General features: G+C 38.0%; 1 protein-coding gene across 1 annotated transcript in view; it reads left to right on the forward strand.

The window, feature by feature from the left end:
* LOC140302486 (CUB and sushi domain-containing protein 1-like) overlaps nt 1–19,202 on the forward strand; it is a 275,604-nt gene that overhangs the window by 120,008 nt on the left and 136,394 nt on the right. Inside the window, exons 8-11 of the mRNA XM_072381305.1 lie at nt 1,238–1,362; nt 6,043–6,164; nt 18,193–18,296; nt 18,433–18,545. Coding sequence (XP_072237406.1) covers nt 1,238–1,362; nt 6,043–6,164; nt 18,193–18,296; nt 18,433–18,545 — 464 coding nt within the window. The remainder of the gene's footprint in view (nt 1–1,237; nt 1,363–6,042; nt 6,165–18,192; nt 18,297–18,432; nt 18,546–19,202) is intronic.

The following is a 19,202-nucleotide window of genomic DNA, read 5'->3' on the forward strand; positions in this document are numbered from 1 at the left end:
CAGTAAACAGAGATGTGGTGGACACAGCAGTTTTAATAAAGATCCACTCCATGGTGTCTGTCATCAAATCAGTAGTTGTGAAGATGCCATTTCATTTAAGCAGGAGTGATTGTGAAATAATCATCTCTCCTTACGGCTCATCCACTTAGCATCAGGGGCGCCCAAATTGTTGAAATCATTCTCTTATGCATATGAAGGAGGCTTTCAGTTTTTACCTTATTTTTTTCTGACTGTTTTCACCCCCGCATACACCCCCGATCAAAAAAAAAAAAGAAAACTTTAATGATAATCATCTTTTAATCTTCTGCTCCTGCTGCTCTTCTTTATCATTAGCAACTACTTATTGCACAAGCTCTCACACTAATAAAAGAGTTGTCTAATTTAGTGAAAGGTCATTACCTCCATGCGTATTTCACAGTGTGCGTCTGTGTAAATGCATATCTGTGTAAATGCATATATGTGTAAATGCGAACGCCTCTTGGCATGGATGTGTTCGGTGTGCTACAGGTTTGAATCGTCATCAGGCACCAAGCTGCATCAGTATTACATGAGCGACATAGTTTCAGAGGAAAACAAGAATTTTCATTACTGAGCTTGCGAGGAATGGCTGGAACCTAGTGTGCAATGGCTCTCTTTTGATTCATCGAAAAACACATTTAGAACGTCTTCAGAAATAACAAAGTTTTCTTTTCTGTTTTTATTGAGCTTTAGAATGTGAGGTGGCTTTTGTGTCATCAGTTTCTCAAAGGCAGAACTGGAAAATCTCTTTGACAGGGACATTTTGCCAGGCTGCACGACTCTACAGTGTTCAACAACAGGGTGGAGACCATTCACAACCAGAGCTGTATGTTGCCAATGCGTGGCCAGGTGGTAGACTGTGGTTTGTGTCAGCAGGGAGGAGGCATTAAGCTTCACAGAAAAGACACCATGTGGACTTCCACTTATATGGCTGAATGTCCTCCTCGTGCGTTAGACCGCAAGTTGTTAGAGAGAATTTGAAAACAAGATTGATCAGAACAAATGATGAGAGACAAAATGGAGAGAAGGGATAATAGGTGAATAGGGTTGTAAAGAGCAAAGTAAAGAGAAATAAAAAAGAAAGCAGAAAGACACCATCACAATAACAAAGTCAATCCCTCTGTTTTGTGTGTTCACTTCGTGAAGCTGTCAGAGCTAAAATCTCAGGCTGTGTTTTTACTCTTTTTGACAAGTGTCACTGTTTTGTCTCCCTGACTAGAATTGGCTCCAGCGTCCAGTTTAGTTGTGATGACAGCTATGTATTACATGGATCTAAAAGTATCACCTGTCAACGAGTGACTGACACACTGGCTGCCTGGAGTGACCACAGACCCATCTGCAGAAGTAAGTTTTGATCGTCATTATCACTGAAATAGCTATAATGTCCTTAGGTGTTTGTGTCAGAACTATCATGCAACTTTTTCTTTTAATCTCCAAAAGCAAAATACTACATCTTGCTAAGTGTATTTGTTCTTTGATATTAGTAAGTAGTGAACAAAGTTAGATAACAGCACACATAGTATCAGATAAATTAGACATAGATGTCAAAGAACAGATTTTAACATCAAAGTTTAACATTTTCAGTGGCATAAGTATTCTAAAATATATAAAGAAGTACAACTTCAAATCAGAAAACGTTTGAATGGTATGGGGAAAAAAGCAGTTATTATTATATTTACTATGTTGACACTATTAGCATACATTTACTTTTCCATCTTGGGGCTTAAACACATCCCAGTAAAAGTTGGGACTGGGGCAGCAATAAAAATGATAATAATGATACAAATTATGTTATTCAAGTTGGTAATGCCTACAGGTAAGTGCATTACCTGAAAATCATAAAATTATTGTCATGTTTAAAAAGAATTGTTCTTACAGAAAAGACTGGTTGGAATTTGCATATTTCTGCCTCTTCAGCCAAAAATCTCACGAAGCCGCTCAAGCAAACTGGAAGAATTTCACTGTGTAAAGGGAAAAAGTATAAGCCAAAGCTCAAACAGCACTGCATCGAGAACTGTTGTTCATCAGTGGCTGATATAACCACATGGGCAAGGGATTACTGTGGGAGACATTTGTCAAGCACTACACTATGGAGTTACACTCATGAATGCCACTTTAAACCACAGAGAAATGGTTAAACAGGTAATGAAAAAAAAGCAAGAAAACCTTATATCAACCTTGTCCAAAGGTAGCATGTCCTCTCTGTGCTCTGAAGCATCCAGGATGGACCATCACATTATGGAAAGGTATTTGAAGTCAGACCAATCGGTAGGCCACATCTTTGTTTGATCATATAGATACGGATGCATGGAATGTGCTCTGGACTTAAAACCAAAAGGACCATCCAGACTGTTATCAGCAACAAGTGCAAAAAACAGGCTTTTTGATGGGAGGTTATAAGGTCATATCAGAGCTCTTGGCAAAAAAGATTTACACCTATGTAATAACAGTGTTAATTTAAACAAAAAACATTTCCTACAGTTAACATCAGTTTTGTTAAATCAGTTACATCTTTGAATAGTGTGAAAGTTATCAATGTCACTGCTCCCATGAACCATCACCAGAACATCCGTGTTGATTGAAAAGGTTACCTTAGCTATCCAATGCAAAGTATTACATCAGGGCGGTCAGAGTGGTAGAAGCTGTAACTCAGTTATGGTAGTTTGCTGGTATTTGATAATACTGATGTTCTAAAAGCAAAGTGATATGGAATCATTTTCCTGAATAATTGAAGTGTAAAAAAAAAAACGTGATTCACTTTTTGACTGACAAAACAAACAACTGTCTCAGTGGGCAATGATGCAGGGGGCTCTCACTGCCCACACGTTTACTGACAATACCCTGTTGGGTCTTTTGCTCCACAATGAAAAGGCAGACAGCCAGCATACACCACCGATGTGTGTGGCAACCCACACTCACAGACGCACTTGCACTGAAAGCAAGTATGCAACAGATAATGTCACATGCCTAATATCTGCAGAAGCATTGGCCTTGAGCTGTTTGTGTGTGTGTGTGTGTGTGTGTGCGTGTTTTTGACGGACAGCCAGTCCCTACGCTCAGACATATACTGTAGGGTCCCTGTCACATCATGTTATAATGTATGTGTGTCTTTGTGTGTATGTGTGTTGTTGCCTGTGTTGTGACTATATGGCTTGCTGTGACTGCAGGGCCATGCCTGAATGCATGATACTGACTATTCCTGTCAGAAACAGTTGATGAAGGGAGGGTAGACTATTGAAAGAGGAACTCTAAATTTAGCCGTCTCTTGAAAAAAAACGATGTGAAATTTTTTTTCTTAATGATTCACATCGCATGCTTTCGCTGTGATTCTTGACAGAATTATCAGGTATTTCACATTGATTTGAATTTCTTTGCAATCCAAATTGAAAAAAAAAAAAATAGCGATTTAAAATAGTATATTGATATGATTGGACTCTTAGTCCATCTTGCAGTCTGTTGAGCTGACAAAACAACTCCAAGCAGCAAAACAAAACTTGGAAATAATGTATGGAAAACACCACAAGACAAGATAACAAAACGATAATATGTATTAGTGTTTGAAACCAATACATAAAATACTTTAAATATCTGATACAGTATAAACTGAATCTCAAGATATACACAGTAGGATATTTTCTCATATGAATGGTGCAGAAAACTGACAGTAGGTGTCTCACTCAATATGCATTACACTTCATATTCCGTCAATGAAGCGCCAAAAGAAACAATTGTAGAAAAAAATGTATAATGGATATGTTTTTAAATGTGGAACAGCTCATACTTTTATATTTTTATTGGAAAATCAGAATTCAAGATGTGAATTTTCTATGTGAAATCGCATTGGAATTACAGGCGGCTGGAAACCGAGTATTCAGTGTGTGTATATTCACACATCTCTGATTGATCCCACCAAAATATATCGAGAGGGTAAAAATACAAAAAGAGAGATTAAGGGAGTAAATTAAATTGAGAAAGGGGAGAGAACAAGGTCAGTGGTCTGTTGGAAAGTAGGAAGGCAGAGGTTAAAAATGTTTACAGTCTGCTGTAGTTCTGGAGTATTGTATCATCTGGCGTGATCACTCTTCTGGGATTTATAACCCACGAGCCCCTCTCATTCTCTACTGAGACTTTACTGTTAATTAGAAGCTGGTTTCTGAGGTGAATTGCCATGAATGTGTTTCTGTGTGTCAATGTAGCTGTGTGTATCACGGTGTGTTTCAGCTCTCTTTTCTAATTAACAGGCAGATCAGTCATCGGGGGTCTCCAGCTCTCTACCCTTGTCTCCTGGCATTTTCTGTCTCTTTTGTGCCTCTTCCCTTTCCTCCTCTACTTTCTGTTCTCAGCCTTTCTCACATTGCCATTTTTTACTCTTAATAACTTCAATTTCTGTTTTTTTCTAACCTCTGCCACCCATGTCTCTACTTTGACTAACTAAACTTGTGTTTTCAAACATCTTCACATGAGTTTCACTCTTTTGGTCAAGTGACAAGAGGAGTTAGTCTTATTTTGCTAATGAATATCGTTATTCTACTCAGATTCATTTGCTTCAATGATATCAGCTTTCCTCTCCTTCTGTCTGAGTGTGTTTAAGTAGAAATATTTTGGCGACTTTAGGAAGAAATTTAGGCAGAAGTAGTAGGCTGTTACCATGAATATCACAAAAGCGACCCAAAACATCAAAAAGAAAGCACAGAGCTAGAGTATTATTGAAGATATGATTGAATTGGTCTCCATGTTTGTCAAGGAGGCAACGGGTCCTCCAACAGAGTATTTGTTCATACTTTTAAATATGGCTCAAAACACTGTTTTGTGAAGTACTGCCCCAACAAAAGGCAGGAGGGAAATTTCTAAGTGTGTCAAACAAGTGAAATTCTTCCAGTTTGCTTGAATGGCTTCGTGAGATTTTGGGCTGAAGAGGCAGAAATTTGCAAATTCCAACCAGTCTTTTCTTTAAGAGCAATTCTTTTTAAACATGACAATGATTTTATGATTTTCAGGTAATGCACCTAGCTGTCAGCATCACCGACTTGAATAACATAATTTTTACTATTATTAGTCCCAACTTTTACTGGCATGTGTTTCTACTCAAGTATTTCCTCTAACGAGCCACACATTCCTCATAAAGACATGGGGGTGAACAACACCCTCGTGAGACACATCAAACATAGCAATCACCTTTGCAGATGCCGTTTTGTTAGGTGCCTTGGATACGTGTAAACACAGCAGCTTACAGCCAACCGTTGTCACTTCCAAAGGATTGTGCAAGTTCGACCGAAACTGGACTTTTAAAATCCATTGACACATGTTAACCCAACTGAAATCTCATGGAATCAAGCTTTCTATTAGCCTAACACACCCTGATATTGCAATTTGGGTCTGAATCACTCCGACGTGTACAGTATATGTTTGGCTACACTTAAATATGCTTAGGTGCTCTATAGAAGCTACAAGGTTTGCATCTTTTTGTTAAAACAGCAAAGTAGAAGTCTATATCCATAAAGGTTACACTTTGGTTATACTTACATGCAATATGATATCTCACAGAGAAATTTAGAAGCAGCAGAATGTCTTAAACATTTTTTCCCAGTCCAGATCTGGAAAAGGGTTGGGGATCATGATCCAGTTAAATGGTCGAGTTGGACTGTAACTACCTCAACTTAACTTTGCATGTAACCATGTTGGTTGTTTTCGTCAAAACAAACAACTGAAGTCAAGGAGTCACTCAGTCAAAATAAAAGCTGATGAAACTCTGGTACTCGATTTGTGAAATAGCAAGGCAGCAACATGAAAATGAATTAATTATAAGGGATTAGTCCTGGAAAGATGGATATAAAACAGAACTTATTCATTTTACATTAAGATCACAATGTTTTTAGACTGTTGTGTATACCTTCCTCACTGATGCTACCCCACTCTCTTACCATTTTATATATATTTCAGGATAAGATAAGCTTTCCCTTTGGGAACGTGATATCTCTGAGTTTCTATGTCACCTTTTCTCACATTTGCTGTCTTCTTTTATAGCTCGTACCTGTGGCAGTAACCTAAGGGGGCCCAGAGGGGTCATAACTTCACCTAATTACCCTGTTCAATATGAGAACAATGCACACTGTGTGTGGGTCATCAGTGCAATGGACTCTGAGAAGGTGAGTTCATTTTCTGTATTTTTTTAATCATATTTTAGTGTTTATTATTCTATTCTATTCTTCTCTTCCAACATTACATCATGTGGGGCATTTTAATGATCTTAAAAGTCAAACATTTTCGTTACTTTTTGTCTTCTGCAAGTTCAGGATAAGTTTGAGTTCAGTTTTTCTTTTTCTTCATTTTATGGCTTTTTTTGTTATAATCAGATCTAAATATCTAAGTATAAGTATCCAACAGCATTACTATGGAAACAAATACCTGCACACGCATTCATTTTGTGGAACTGGCGGTCAACACACCTCCCAAATTTTGTAAAGGCAACTTTTGCGATTGAGCCATTGTTGTACATGAATAATTCACACACCTAATATACAACAGTTATACAAGAAACAGCAGTTTCTGTTATGCTATTCTGTGCTCGTCATATCTCTTTGTATACGTCTTCACCCTTCCCTGCCCTACTTCTGTACTCTTCGCCTCTCCCCTTCTGCTTGCCTCTCATTTTCTTCCAACATCCAAGAGTTCTTTATTTGCTTCCCCTCTCGACTCACCCTCATCTGCTCTGCTCTGCACTGCTTTCTTCCAATCCACTTTCTCCCTCTGTCATCTGCTTTCCTCCTTTCACTTTGATTTGTCTAAAATGTTAAGTTTGAAGATGGTGAGAGTGGAGAGAGAGGAAGGCAAAAAGGAGAATGAGATGGCAGTGAGCTTATTGAAAACTACAGGGAGAAGAGAGGGAAGGATGAGGAGAAAAATGGGGCTGAATATTCAGCAGACTACTTCACATCTAAAAAGCAAGCATGGTAAAGAGAAAAAGGGGGAAAAAAAGGAGCGAGTGTCCAGACAGGTACTTGACATGTGACACTGTAGTTTTCTCAAAAGATGGATAGAAATGGAGTCTGCTCACCTCTGAGCTCCAAAAGGCAAGTATAGAGAAATGGTGAGATATAATTGAGAAAAGAAGACAGAAAGCATAAAAGGCAGACAGAGGAGTAGAGAGAAATAGACTTTTTGTTCTCCCCTGTGTCTTCCTGACCTTGGTACAGAGAAATCGTTTTCCATAAGGAAGCCAAGAGCTTGTGTCAGACCATGACTCAGGTTCAGTGTATTACTGTGTAGATTTAAATGATCCACGTTGCTGTGAGCCTCTAATGGAATCTCAGATTCTGTTTTATAACATCATCACAGTTACGAGTTGTCTCCTTCTTGAGACATAGCCGTCAAAATGACTTCAGACGAGTCATACTGTAAGTGTCTTACAAGACTTCAAGGTATCAATAAGATAAGCCAAGTCCCGTGGCTGTACTTTAAGTTTTATCATCAAAAAAGCTGAAAAGACTCCTTCCTTGCATGCAAAAAACAACAACAGGGGAGAGTCTAAACATAAGGGTGTTGGTAATTTAGTGCGGAGTGACCACTGACAACTTGAGTTGTATTTGAGACAAACCTAAAATATCTCCAACTGTCTCAGTAATATAGTCAGAAGAATTATCTGATACATGCTTTTCTATCTTTGTAATATTAACAGTGTAAACTTTAAATATAGAATGCAGCAGGAACAAAGTACATGGATTTGCAAAAGAGAAACACCTTGTTGATATAATACTTTGAAATATATATCATGAACTATAGATGATGGAATATTCATAGCCTTTTTGTTGTTGTTGTTGAGTTTTACATTGAGAAACATCACTCTGAATTTGCTCTACAGTTTGTTGACACAGTTTTTGGTGGATTGCTGATAGACAGATTGCTGCCCATCTTTACCTCTCTGCTTCTTTAAGGTGCTCTTTTTATTCTCAGTCATGACACTGACCTGTTACCAATTAAACCGAATACTTGCAATATGTTCTTCCAGCGGTTCCTTTTTGCTACCACTTACTTTTCCAGCTTTATGTTACCTTTGTCCCAATTCTTTTTTTTATAAGTGTTTTGCTTGCATCAAATTCAAGACGAGCTAACATTTTTCATGGAATAGTTATTCTCACTCTCCATATTTTATGTTTTCAAGGTTCTATTGTGAAGATAATATTTGTTTATGAGATGTGCGTATCTTTCATTTTTATCATTTTAAACATCTTTGTCAGTTGTACTTGTACAAATAAGGATCATATATATATTTTGCGCCCTGTGATGGACTGGCGACCTGTACCCCGCTTCTTGCCCAATGACAGCTGGGATAGGCTTCAGCCCCCCCACTAACCTAAATTGGATTAAGCGGGTATAGAAAATGGATGGATGGATATATATTTTGCAAGATGCTTCATTTACTTCTTTGTATTTCTTGACATTCACACAATCCTCTATTGGCCTTTGTTAGTGGCTCATTGGGCGTTAACCAGAAAATAGTGCAGGTGGCTTTGATAATAAACTAAGTATATAAAGATAACAGATGGGTATAATTTTAGATGAAAAATAGCCATTTGTCTGCCTCTTTGTCTCCTCTGCCCGTCTTCTTTATCCTGGACTTGCACTGCCTCGACTGACAATTATTCCAGATGATTTCTTTCATCAATAATGTGTTATAACATAAAAAAAAAAGGCTTTTTATTGAAGGGTGCATGCATCTTTTTCATTTTTATGTAGTTTTTCCTTGCACAAGTTTAAATGGCCAATAAGTAATACAGGCTAGTGTGTGTCACCTTGTTAAGTCTGAATAAGAGCAGTACAATCAATATAGTTGGTTATGGTCTGTCAGCCTCTTGGCAAAACGCTTTATCTGTGCTTCTAGTTTTGTGTCTGCCTGTGTTATCATTTGTGTATCTGTGGTTGTGTGTTAGTTTATGGATGTTTACCCTGCTTCTTTTTTTTCCCTTCTTATTTCTGCCAGCTTAATTGCTAACTGCCAGAGATAGTGAAAAATATGTTGCACGGTAAACTGTCATCTCTCAGGTCATAGTGAGGAAAGACTTGGGTGGACAGCAGTGGAAAAAGGACTTGACAGCTTGTGCATATGTGCATGTTATTGTGCGTGTCAGTCATTTGATTCATCAGTATGGAGCAGATAATTATTTTGTTCAAATGTGCACCATTCCTGCCTGCTCACACACTTACAGCCTGAAAGGCACCATCACACATGCCCATTAAGCCTCTAATCATTGCTGTCATTTTCCTGATGAATACAAATTAGCATGTGTGTGGAAGTGTGTGTGTGTGTGTGTGTGTTTGTGTATTTGGTTTTGGGTGTTGGATCATTTTCATGCAAGGATCATCATCATTACTTTACAAATTCTATGACGTTCAATCGCATTCTCTTAACTTTTGCTTGTTGCAGAAATTGAGGACAATAAAGACAGAAAGAGGCTGGAACCAGATATGTTAAAGTTATTCTGTAGCCGTATATTGTTTTGAACTATTGCTCAAGCTGTTATGACAAAAACATAATTCCCCAAATTCAATGCTTCGTCATCATACTGTGTCGGTAAAACCAAGGTTCATGCCTCTTCATGCAGCTGCTTAGCTTAAATATCATAGCAGTAATCTGATTTTTAAATGGAGACGTAGCTCAAGGCAAGATGAGTCTTATGTTTGCAGCACTGGCCAGAAGTTTCTAGTTTCATGCCATATTTTCACCTTTCGCTTCACCTCTAAATAAGTTAACGAGTTTGGTGATTTAATTAAATCCATCCATTTTCTGTACTCACTTAATCCAACTCAGGGTCACACAGGGAGGCTGGAGTCCATCCCAGCTTTCATTGGGCGAGAGGCAGGGTACACACTGGACAGGTCGCCAGTCCATCACAGGCCCACACAGAGACAAACGGGACAAACAAACATGCACAATTTTATTGAAATAGCAGCTTTCAGAAATTTAAGCAGCTTCTTTGGAGATCAAAAGGTAATTGGTACATGGAATGCAGATTATAGTAACAAACTGGCACTATAAATGTCTTTTAATGTCATAGGCCGAACCATTTCATTGGCATTTCATGGCTTTAGGGTGTAACATCACTTATTTAAGGTTAGAAATCAAAACTACCTGAAAAAAAAAAAAAAACGACATTATGGACGTCATTTTCAGCTTCCATATGTAGTTGCTCCCATGAACGCTAGAAGTTGCATACTCTTCGAACGTTATTATTGAACCTATCTGCCCGCATGAATGAATGCCAAAGGGGCATGCTTTGGGGAGGATAGTCTACACACTTCCAGTCCATCTCTTCTGTTTGTTACAGTCCGGTGAAAAGCTTGCATCATTAAATGAAAAGGAATAAAAAATATAAAAAAAATATAAAAAATACTTTATTTATCCTAAAGGAAAAAATATATTTATATTGATATTATTAATTATTAATATTTCTGTCAATGATTTTCATTTCAAAATCTATGATAGCGGAATTCAAAGCTAGAAATATATTCATCATGAGGTACGTTATTGAACTTGGATTACTTGTGCAATAGAACTAATTATACCTTTTGACACCATAATTTGTGTGCTTAAATGCGTTTTCATGTGAAGTCTTTGTAAATATAAACCTAAACTGACGTAAAGGAACTAAATAAACTTTATTGACTCTAATTAAGTGTGAGTTGATCTAATAACGACCTAAGAGTTGCAACAGTCTTATGAGTACACTCTACCTGCAAAACAGTACAATACACAGTGCATAACTCAGTGAGGATGATGTTCAATTATTTTAAGCAAAATGAATCCGTAAAGGACATAATGGATAAACATTAGTGTCCATGATGATAAAAAAAGACCTGGATCGATTGCTGTCCAATTAACACATTATCTCAATTCAAGTGTTTTTGCCGTTCTGGCTTTTGACTGTGATTTGGCACCATGACAGTCAGTAATTGATCACATGAGCTTTGTCTAAACCTTCTTTACTAGATGCTACCCACGGTGATGCATTGCCACCGCAAAGCCACGCTTTTTATTTCGGGGTACTCTAATAATGGCAGTATAATGTAAAATATTATATACTGAAATGGTTCAATTCAAGATAGTCAAATCAAACATCTACAACCAGAGAATGCTGTGATTAGATTGTTTCCAGCTTCATCATAAAACACTGTATCTTCTTGAGAGTTTCCACACTGTTGTTGCTGTACAGCAGCCTATGGTTAACTTTCATACCGTGTCCGAACACAGGTCAAGAGTGCTTAGAGGGGCTTTTATAACCCAACAAGGGAGTTATTTTACCAGAGAGCATCTGTTTGCTTTCTCACCCTTTAAAGCAAAAGGGACCTCAGAGCAAGACTGCAATATATAAACATGTGCCACATGTGGGTACTGTCAGGGTACAGCCAAAGGTCTAGCATCCTCTGTTTATTTTTGTTTGCGCCACATGGAAAGCCACTTGTCAGAGCGCATTACACTGAGACACAATGATTAACTGAAAGGCATTTTTAAGTAAGCTCACGATGCAGTGACCTAATTGTTGCAAACGCTGCACCCACAATTCTGTAATGAAACCATTTTATTGTAGTGAATTTGTAACGAGCTTGTTATACACATCATTTGAGATAAAATTAATCTCTTGTGACCAGATCTCAAGGAATTAGGTCATTCTTTTATCTTTATCTCAACTTTTTCTTGTTCCATGGATTTGCTAACATCTTAATGAGAGGCACTGAGTGTCAACCGCTGCAGCTGGATGTCTGTCCCCCCACTGCATATCACATGTTTATTTTGATATAGGAACATAATCAGGTGAACATAATATCCTGATGTGTTCAGTTGTTTCTTTTGTTGTGGATAAAGGTGTTTAGATGTGAGGAAACGCAGTGACTCAAAGCAAGACGAATCGAGCGTCACTTAGCAGCCTCCCCCTTCTGACTGCCGTTACGCCCCTGCATCTCAGGTTCAGAGTTTCCCCTCTCTGATCCCGTTTCCTTGTAAAGTCCAAAGACATGCAGGACTGTTAATGAGTTGTATAGTATATCTACGTCTGGCCTGTAATTACCTGGCCGTCTGCCTAGGGTTGAGCTCTCCCCTCTGTTAGTGCATACTGGGACACACTCCTCCTCTCGACATGCTGAAAAACAGGGAAAAAAAAAATAAGAAAAGAAGCTAATGAATGCTTGAAGGCTTTTACTCAGAGTGAGCAGTAAAGTCCCACCTTGATTTATTTTGACGAGAGCCCTTTTTTCACAGGAACTGTGAAAATATTTAGTTACTTCAGGAAAAAGTGTAACTAGTAATATGAACCTCCAGCTACACTATTACTAAAACCTTTACAGAGTGCATTAGTGCTGTCACAAAAATGCACAATACAATTTAAAATCTTCAAGCACAGGTTACAATCTGCTCCTGTTGGTCTCATTGCCTGCGTAGCTTGTATCTGTCATGGCTTTTGCCGTAGCTGCAAGATGCAGTGCACTGTTTGCATGATTTATAACACTCCAAGCAGGCAAAGAGCTTCTAATATTATGATTAGACTGTGAGTGAAATTATCCTAGAAATTGGATGTGGCATAATAAAAAAGAAATATGTAAATAAAAATAATGGTATTTGTTTTCTATAACTAATTGCATTTTGAAAATAGCCTCACCAAACAAAAAGAATGTCCCACACATTGTGTATTCAGACAATGCTTTGTCATGGTCCGTGTTTTTGTTTTCTTCGTCCAATGTGATAGGCTGGGATTAAGCTGGTATAGAAAATGGATGGATGGAACTAAAGTTCTGGACCTTTTGTTTTATTTTGCTCATTGATTTTCTGTTTGCTTGTTTCCAGTTTTATTTTGGTAATTCCAGTATCAATTTCTGTTGGCTCTACTTCTGCTCTTCTCTTTCGTAAGCCTAATTTCCTCACCTGTTGTCCAATTGTCCAAATCTCCCTCACTCACTCTGTATATATTCCCCTGGGTTTCAGTTATTTTTTGCCACATCAATCAATCACTAAATATATATATATATATATACATAATGTCTGAAAAGTAAGCTTGTGTGGCTGTGAGTCATAATAGAAATAGGTAGGTTGGTGTAACTGCCACCAAGATTGACATTGACAGGTGTATTACTCCACGTAAGGGTCGACTCTGCTTATTTGGAAGTTGAAATGGTTAACTGAATGTAATTCACGTAACGCGTGCCATATTGACATTTCAAAAAGGCCCACATTAAATATTTCAAGGGAACCTTTTTCCACACAACAGCGTAGTATGTACAGGAGAATTTACTCTAACTAGAGGTGTTGAGTGTGAATAACTTTAGAGAGGAATCTGTGGTTAAGGACCTGCCACAATTTCCATGAGCAAAATGATGAACTTACACCAACCTTTCCATCATGTAACTGGGGCTGAAGGAAAAACTATTTTTCCTCATTATTTTCCTTTGAATTTGACTGATGTGACCCTTGACGGACAACAGACTTAAACATACCATATTTTATGTAGGTAGATCGATACTGATGATAGATTTACTCAATTTATTCATTTTTGTGTAACCTACTGTTCCAGGCTTAGCACCATTTGAGCTATGAGGGATAAAGTATTCAGGATACAGTTTTCCTTTCTTCTTTTTTTTGCTTTATTGCTCTGCTGTGGATTAACATAGTTATGTTTAGAGGTTTCTTTTGACTCACAGTGTCTTTCTTGTCTAATTTGAGCATCAAACACATAAATTTACCGTGAGTTTAGGATCAGTGTAAGAGGTAAACGGTTCTGTACTGTTCTCTATTGCTGTGATAGCACTCTTTGAAAACCTTAAAATTCATATCACTGCAACTTTATGGGACCGAAGACACTTCACTATAGGTTTGGATTGCTCAGTGCTCTGAGCAATGTTTAAATGGCCCATTGAGTTGCTCTGTTGCTTGTTAATGACATCGGAGCAATAACGCTTCACTCATCCCTTTGAAGAGTATCTACTCTGAAACAAAGAGTTTTTTTCTCTTTACCTCATTTGCCCTTTTTCAGAAATAATGTCAAATCCAGTTCAAACCAAAGCTCATTAATAATGACATCAAAAGAGAGCACCTAAGTTTAGTGGTAAATTATTTACTTTGTATACACCAAAAATGAAGATTTGAAAATGTCTTTGATAGCTCCTGTATTAGTCTCTGTTTGTCCCATTCTTTTATTCTTTGTTTTTGCATTCTTAATTCTTTGTTTCTCTCTTTGTTTTCGAGGATTAAAACAAAAGTAGTTTGGATTTGCAGGCTGCACTTAATGTATTTCGAAATTGGCCTTTTTGGATCTATTGAACAGAACTGAGGTGCTTCTTAATGACCGGGTGTGATAATGCTTCAGTTCTTTTCTGCCTCTGCCATCCATTTTTCCTTTAAACATTTCTCTGATATATATATATATATATATAACAGAGGAATGTTTCTCTGATATATATAAAAAAAAATACAGCCATACTCTACTCACACATTCTGTAAAACAGCTGTGCCATAACTTCGTTCTGCTTCAGTTGTTATGACAGATTTACCTGTGAGGACCACCTTCTACTCACACACAAATAAACACACTTGGATGCACAGAAAAACCGTTGTCTGTTTCTGCTTCATTTTCTTCTTCATGACCTAGAGCTACTGTTTTAATAACAGCCTTAACTTCAGAGACACAAGCAGACATACATTTAGTCTGTGTCTGGATTTCAAGCCCAGCATAAATCACTCCTTGTTCTCGTCATCTCCAGTCAAAAGCCATGTCAAAGCCATTATGGGATTTATATTTTATGATCTTTTTGGGTTACTGAAACAGAAAAAGACAAAAAAAAAGTTACTTATGTCTCCAAGCTTCTGTGATATTTAGGGGGGTTTGAAAAAATAATAAAATACCACAGCATTTTTGAGGTGCACTAACTAAAAGTCACACTTTTCCTTATTTGCAAACTTGCTCGGCAAGACATGTGACATGTGACATGATGAGAACAATGTAGAGTGAGATCATTGCTTTGCACTTACCACAGCTGTTACTGTATGTATTAGCTGCTGTAAGCCACAAAAACACAGGTGAAAAACTAGTTAGTCTTTTTGACTACGTGTCATCCAGCTGTCAGTCACATGTTACCTTTTTATATGATAATCACGACTGTTTCCTTGGAAATGGCCATGACATCTGGACATTATGATTTCCACTGTGACAAAGATATGCGTTTCATAAAAGAGTCTACAGTGTTCCTGTAAGCCCTCAGATAGGGCGGCAAACACATCAGCAACTAAAGTATAATAGTTTATTAATGCTCCCTGTCATTTGTTGTTAGATGGTATTAGTGCCTCTCAATGTTATTTTGCATGTTTTACCCATTATTTGTCACCATTTTGGAGAGACTATGAAATGCCAAAGGCTGCGACACGATACTGAGACACTTAAATGCTTTCTGCAAGAATCCATCTCATATTTATTTGCCTGAATCTTGAATGTAATTTGCTATTGTTAAAATGTGTTTTTCTTTCAGGTATTATCCTGTTTGGATCACTCTGCTCACTATTTTACATACTTTTTGTGTATGCAACGTGAATACAGATTCATAGTTATACATGGCTTCATTGCCATGCCTGTCGTGATGGCAGCTTAATCCCTCAGACTGTTCACTATCCTTAAACATTATCTGAACATTTACCAGACATTTTTATTTTGACAAAGCACAGCCAAAGGCTTAGCAGTGCGTGGCCGACATGCTGAAATGGTTTTTACTCCTCTTATCAGCCGTGGTAGGGTTTTTTTTGGTGCTGTTGTGTGATTTGCTTTGTGATGGATTCCCGTCCACAATTTTACATGTTCATGGTTCACCCATGGCCCCTGCAGTAATACACCAGGGCTTCACTTATTGAGAGCAAGGCTTTTTGCTCAGAGGACTCTTATACTCAGCAGAAATCTGCCATCATGCATGCTGCCAGTGATATGATGTATAGCTAATAAATAATAGAAAGGCAGCGAATAATGGAATACCAGTATTGCAGCATCTTAGAACCCATAGCAGATTGATGATCTGATGCTGAATGCATGCTGCTACCGCTACAAAGGTGACTGGAAGTTAAGGATTCAACACTCAATTGCTCAGTGTTCAACAGCAGAGGGGTGTGATTGCAGGGTGCAGTGTTCTGCTCCCAGGAGTGACTCGTTTAACTATGTATGAGAAGGATTCTGCTGCCAAATAAAAGCAGGAGCACTTAGGTTTAGGAGTTTTGTTTTTGTTTATTTGTTTCCTGCTTGTTCATTCATTCATTCAGCTGTATTATAATGGAATATCAACATGTCACTATATGTTAATATGTCAACATATCTTTTTCTCGTAGAACCTTTCTTCCATGTTTTGCATTTGTTATAGTTACAAAGTATTCATGACTCCATTTATTGAATTTTTTTGTTTCAAAATGCATTTTTATTACAATATTTTTTTTTACATTGAAAATGTACACATTTAATTATCTTTTTTTTTTTTACTTTGTGGCATATTTGGAATCTCCTCCAGCAGGGGCGCTAACTGGCACTCAAGTAGTACTTTTGTAATACCCTTCGGGCCAATAGTTTGCACTAAAAAGACATTGTAGAATTAGTTGAAATCATGGATAAACAACAATGAACATTGTAGGATAGCCTGCTTACATTGTTTGTTTTTAGAAAAAACGCTCTGATGGTCTTTTTTTTTTCTTCATCTTCTTTCTTTTTTTCTTGAATTGAAATCATCCGCACTGTCATTGACACAAGTGCAGCAACAAGTTCCTGTTTAGGATCCTGGGGAGTGACAGTCATCCCTTTGGTGCATTCCTTTGCAGTGAAACTCGGAACTTGGAGCTCAGAACAATGTGATCTCAAAGTTGAGTACTCCCAGTGCATCACAGCCTTACAAACATTCAAAAAGGCATGTAACTACTGTTTACATGAGTAGCCGATTGCCCATGGAGGGCTGGTAAAATTAATCCGACTTTCCGAGCCGGATCCAGCTTCACATGGGGTTCAGATTAAAAATCTGGATCTAGGAAATTCCTACATCCCTGTACAACTGGAACGCATCATTAGTTGTAGCACACAAATGCTGGGCTCTCAATGCACGCTGCAATGAAAATCAGTCAAAGCAACAGGACATTAATCATTGGTTTTATCTGGGATGTTTGCCACCTTAAGTATGGATGGGATGAGGGGGGCAGATCTAGGTCACTATGAATCTGGGGGAGTCATGTCTCCCCCGTCTCCAGTGCCATCTGCACCCATGTCCTCCAGGTTCCCATGGTTTTCCAGCTGGAAACTTCATGAGTGCCCAAAATATTTTAAAAAACATTTTCTGCCATTTTTTACGACTCAGTGAGAAAAAGGGTGGAAGCACCCCATCTAAACATCTTCCACAATGTTTTCTGATGTCATTTCACCTGATAGTGATTTCATTTTGTTACTGATCAATCTCCATTTCAGGACAAATGTTTGAAGAACATGCAAAGCTGTGCCACTGGCAAAGTGGAGGACCGCATTTGTGCCAAAAGGAAATTTTACAATGGCAAGCTGTGTTAATGTTGCAAAATAAAATAAAAAAGTCCACAAGTGAAGTTGAGAAAAAGATTAAACTCAGTGAAAATGAAGTAGAGTCATGGTAGAGGGTAGAACAATCAAAAACCCATTGAGACACCACTGGAAACTTAAAAACTAAGGACTTCAGGCTGGTCTTTACTGGTATATTGTAAGCCTGTGTCCTATTTTTTCTGTGCCAAAATTGTTATTCTCTGTGTCTTGGCGCATGAAGTGATGAGGTTGTGAGGCTGGCTGAAGCTGCCAGTCTTTTCAATTATCATTTTTCTCTTTTAGAAAATGCAACTTTTAGCGGATGTGATTAAGCCATTGTTAACATGCAATATTTGGTGTGCTATCAGTCTGATTGTATATGAGACACTTGTTTATGAAACCTTCAGTCATTTCTGGCATTCAAATTTCCCCGGCAATATTATCATTAGTACCTTTTATTGCTTGAAACTATTAGGGTGGAAAGCATGAGGAATAAATGATTAAGCCTGCAGGAATAAATCCCTCAGTAGTTATCTGTTGGCTCTTTTGCTGTTGTTCGCTTTCTCACCTATCCATGTGTCACGGTATGTAACTGTCTCTATGTGTTTTTCAATTTGTTTTGCTTTCATAGGTCATAAAACTGTCATTTGAAGAATTTGATCTGGAAAGAGGATATGACACACTGACTGTGGGAGATGGCGGGAAGATCGGCGATACTCGGAGGGTACTCTATGTGTAAGCACTAGTTAGCATTTTCTAACATATAGATGACATGCTGCAGTACATTACAGTAAATACATTACACCGGTGAAGGAGAACAACTGGGTTTGGACACTGTTTTATGGATAATGCTTATTTTTTTTCTGTGTAGACTTACTGGCTCCAGTGTCCCTGACCTCATCGTGAGTTTGTCCAATCAAGTGTGGCTACACTTGCAGTCAGATGACACAATCGGCTCTGCGGGATTCAAGGCAGTATATGAAGGTACGGCGTCATTTTAAGTGATTGCAAAACATTTAAACAGCAACATTTCCTCATGTCTGTTTTATCCGTACATGTTTACAGACAGCATTTAGACATGCAAGTGAAGTGTTCACCCACTTTGGCTTTTTCCTTCATTTTTCTGCATTACGTGGTATTACCTGGAATAGAAATTTGCTGTGTTTGAATCATTTGATGAACACAACGTTCTTACCTCTGTGAAGATGCGAATGTTCACACGTGCAGAAAGAAATAAGAAATAATACAAACAGAAGAACTGAGTGTCAATGAGATTTCTGCAGGTAAATGGCAGCGTTCCGAGCCACAAAGCAAAATAAGTAACTCATAGAGTGGTGAAGGTAGGTGATCCATAACTTTTAGGACCTATTGTGAACCCATTGGGCAGTAACCTCAACTACACACTTACTGTTGATCGGGTTTTCACACCAGCTTGGAGAAAGGTTTAGCCCATTCCTCTGTACAGTGCAGCCTCAAACTGTTAACTTCAGGTCCTTCCACAACATTTCTTTTGGATTAAGGTCAAGACTTTGATTTGGCCATTCCAGAATATAAACTTCATTCCTTTTTTTTAGCATTTTTTCGGTACAACAACCTCTGTGCTTAGGGTTGTTGTCTTGCTGCGTGACCCACTTTCTGTTG

The sequence above is a fragment of the Leuresthes tenuis genome, unplaced genomic scaffold (genome assembly GCF_036924035.1).
Source record: "Leuresthes tenuis unplaced genomic scaffold, fLeuTen1.0.hap1 SCAF_2, whole genome shotgun sequence".
Classification (NCBI taxonomy): Eukaryota; Metazoa; Chordata; class Actinopteri; order Atheriniformes; family Atherinopsidae; genus Leuresthes; species Leuresthes tenuis.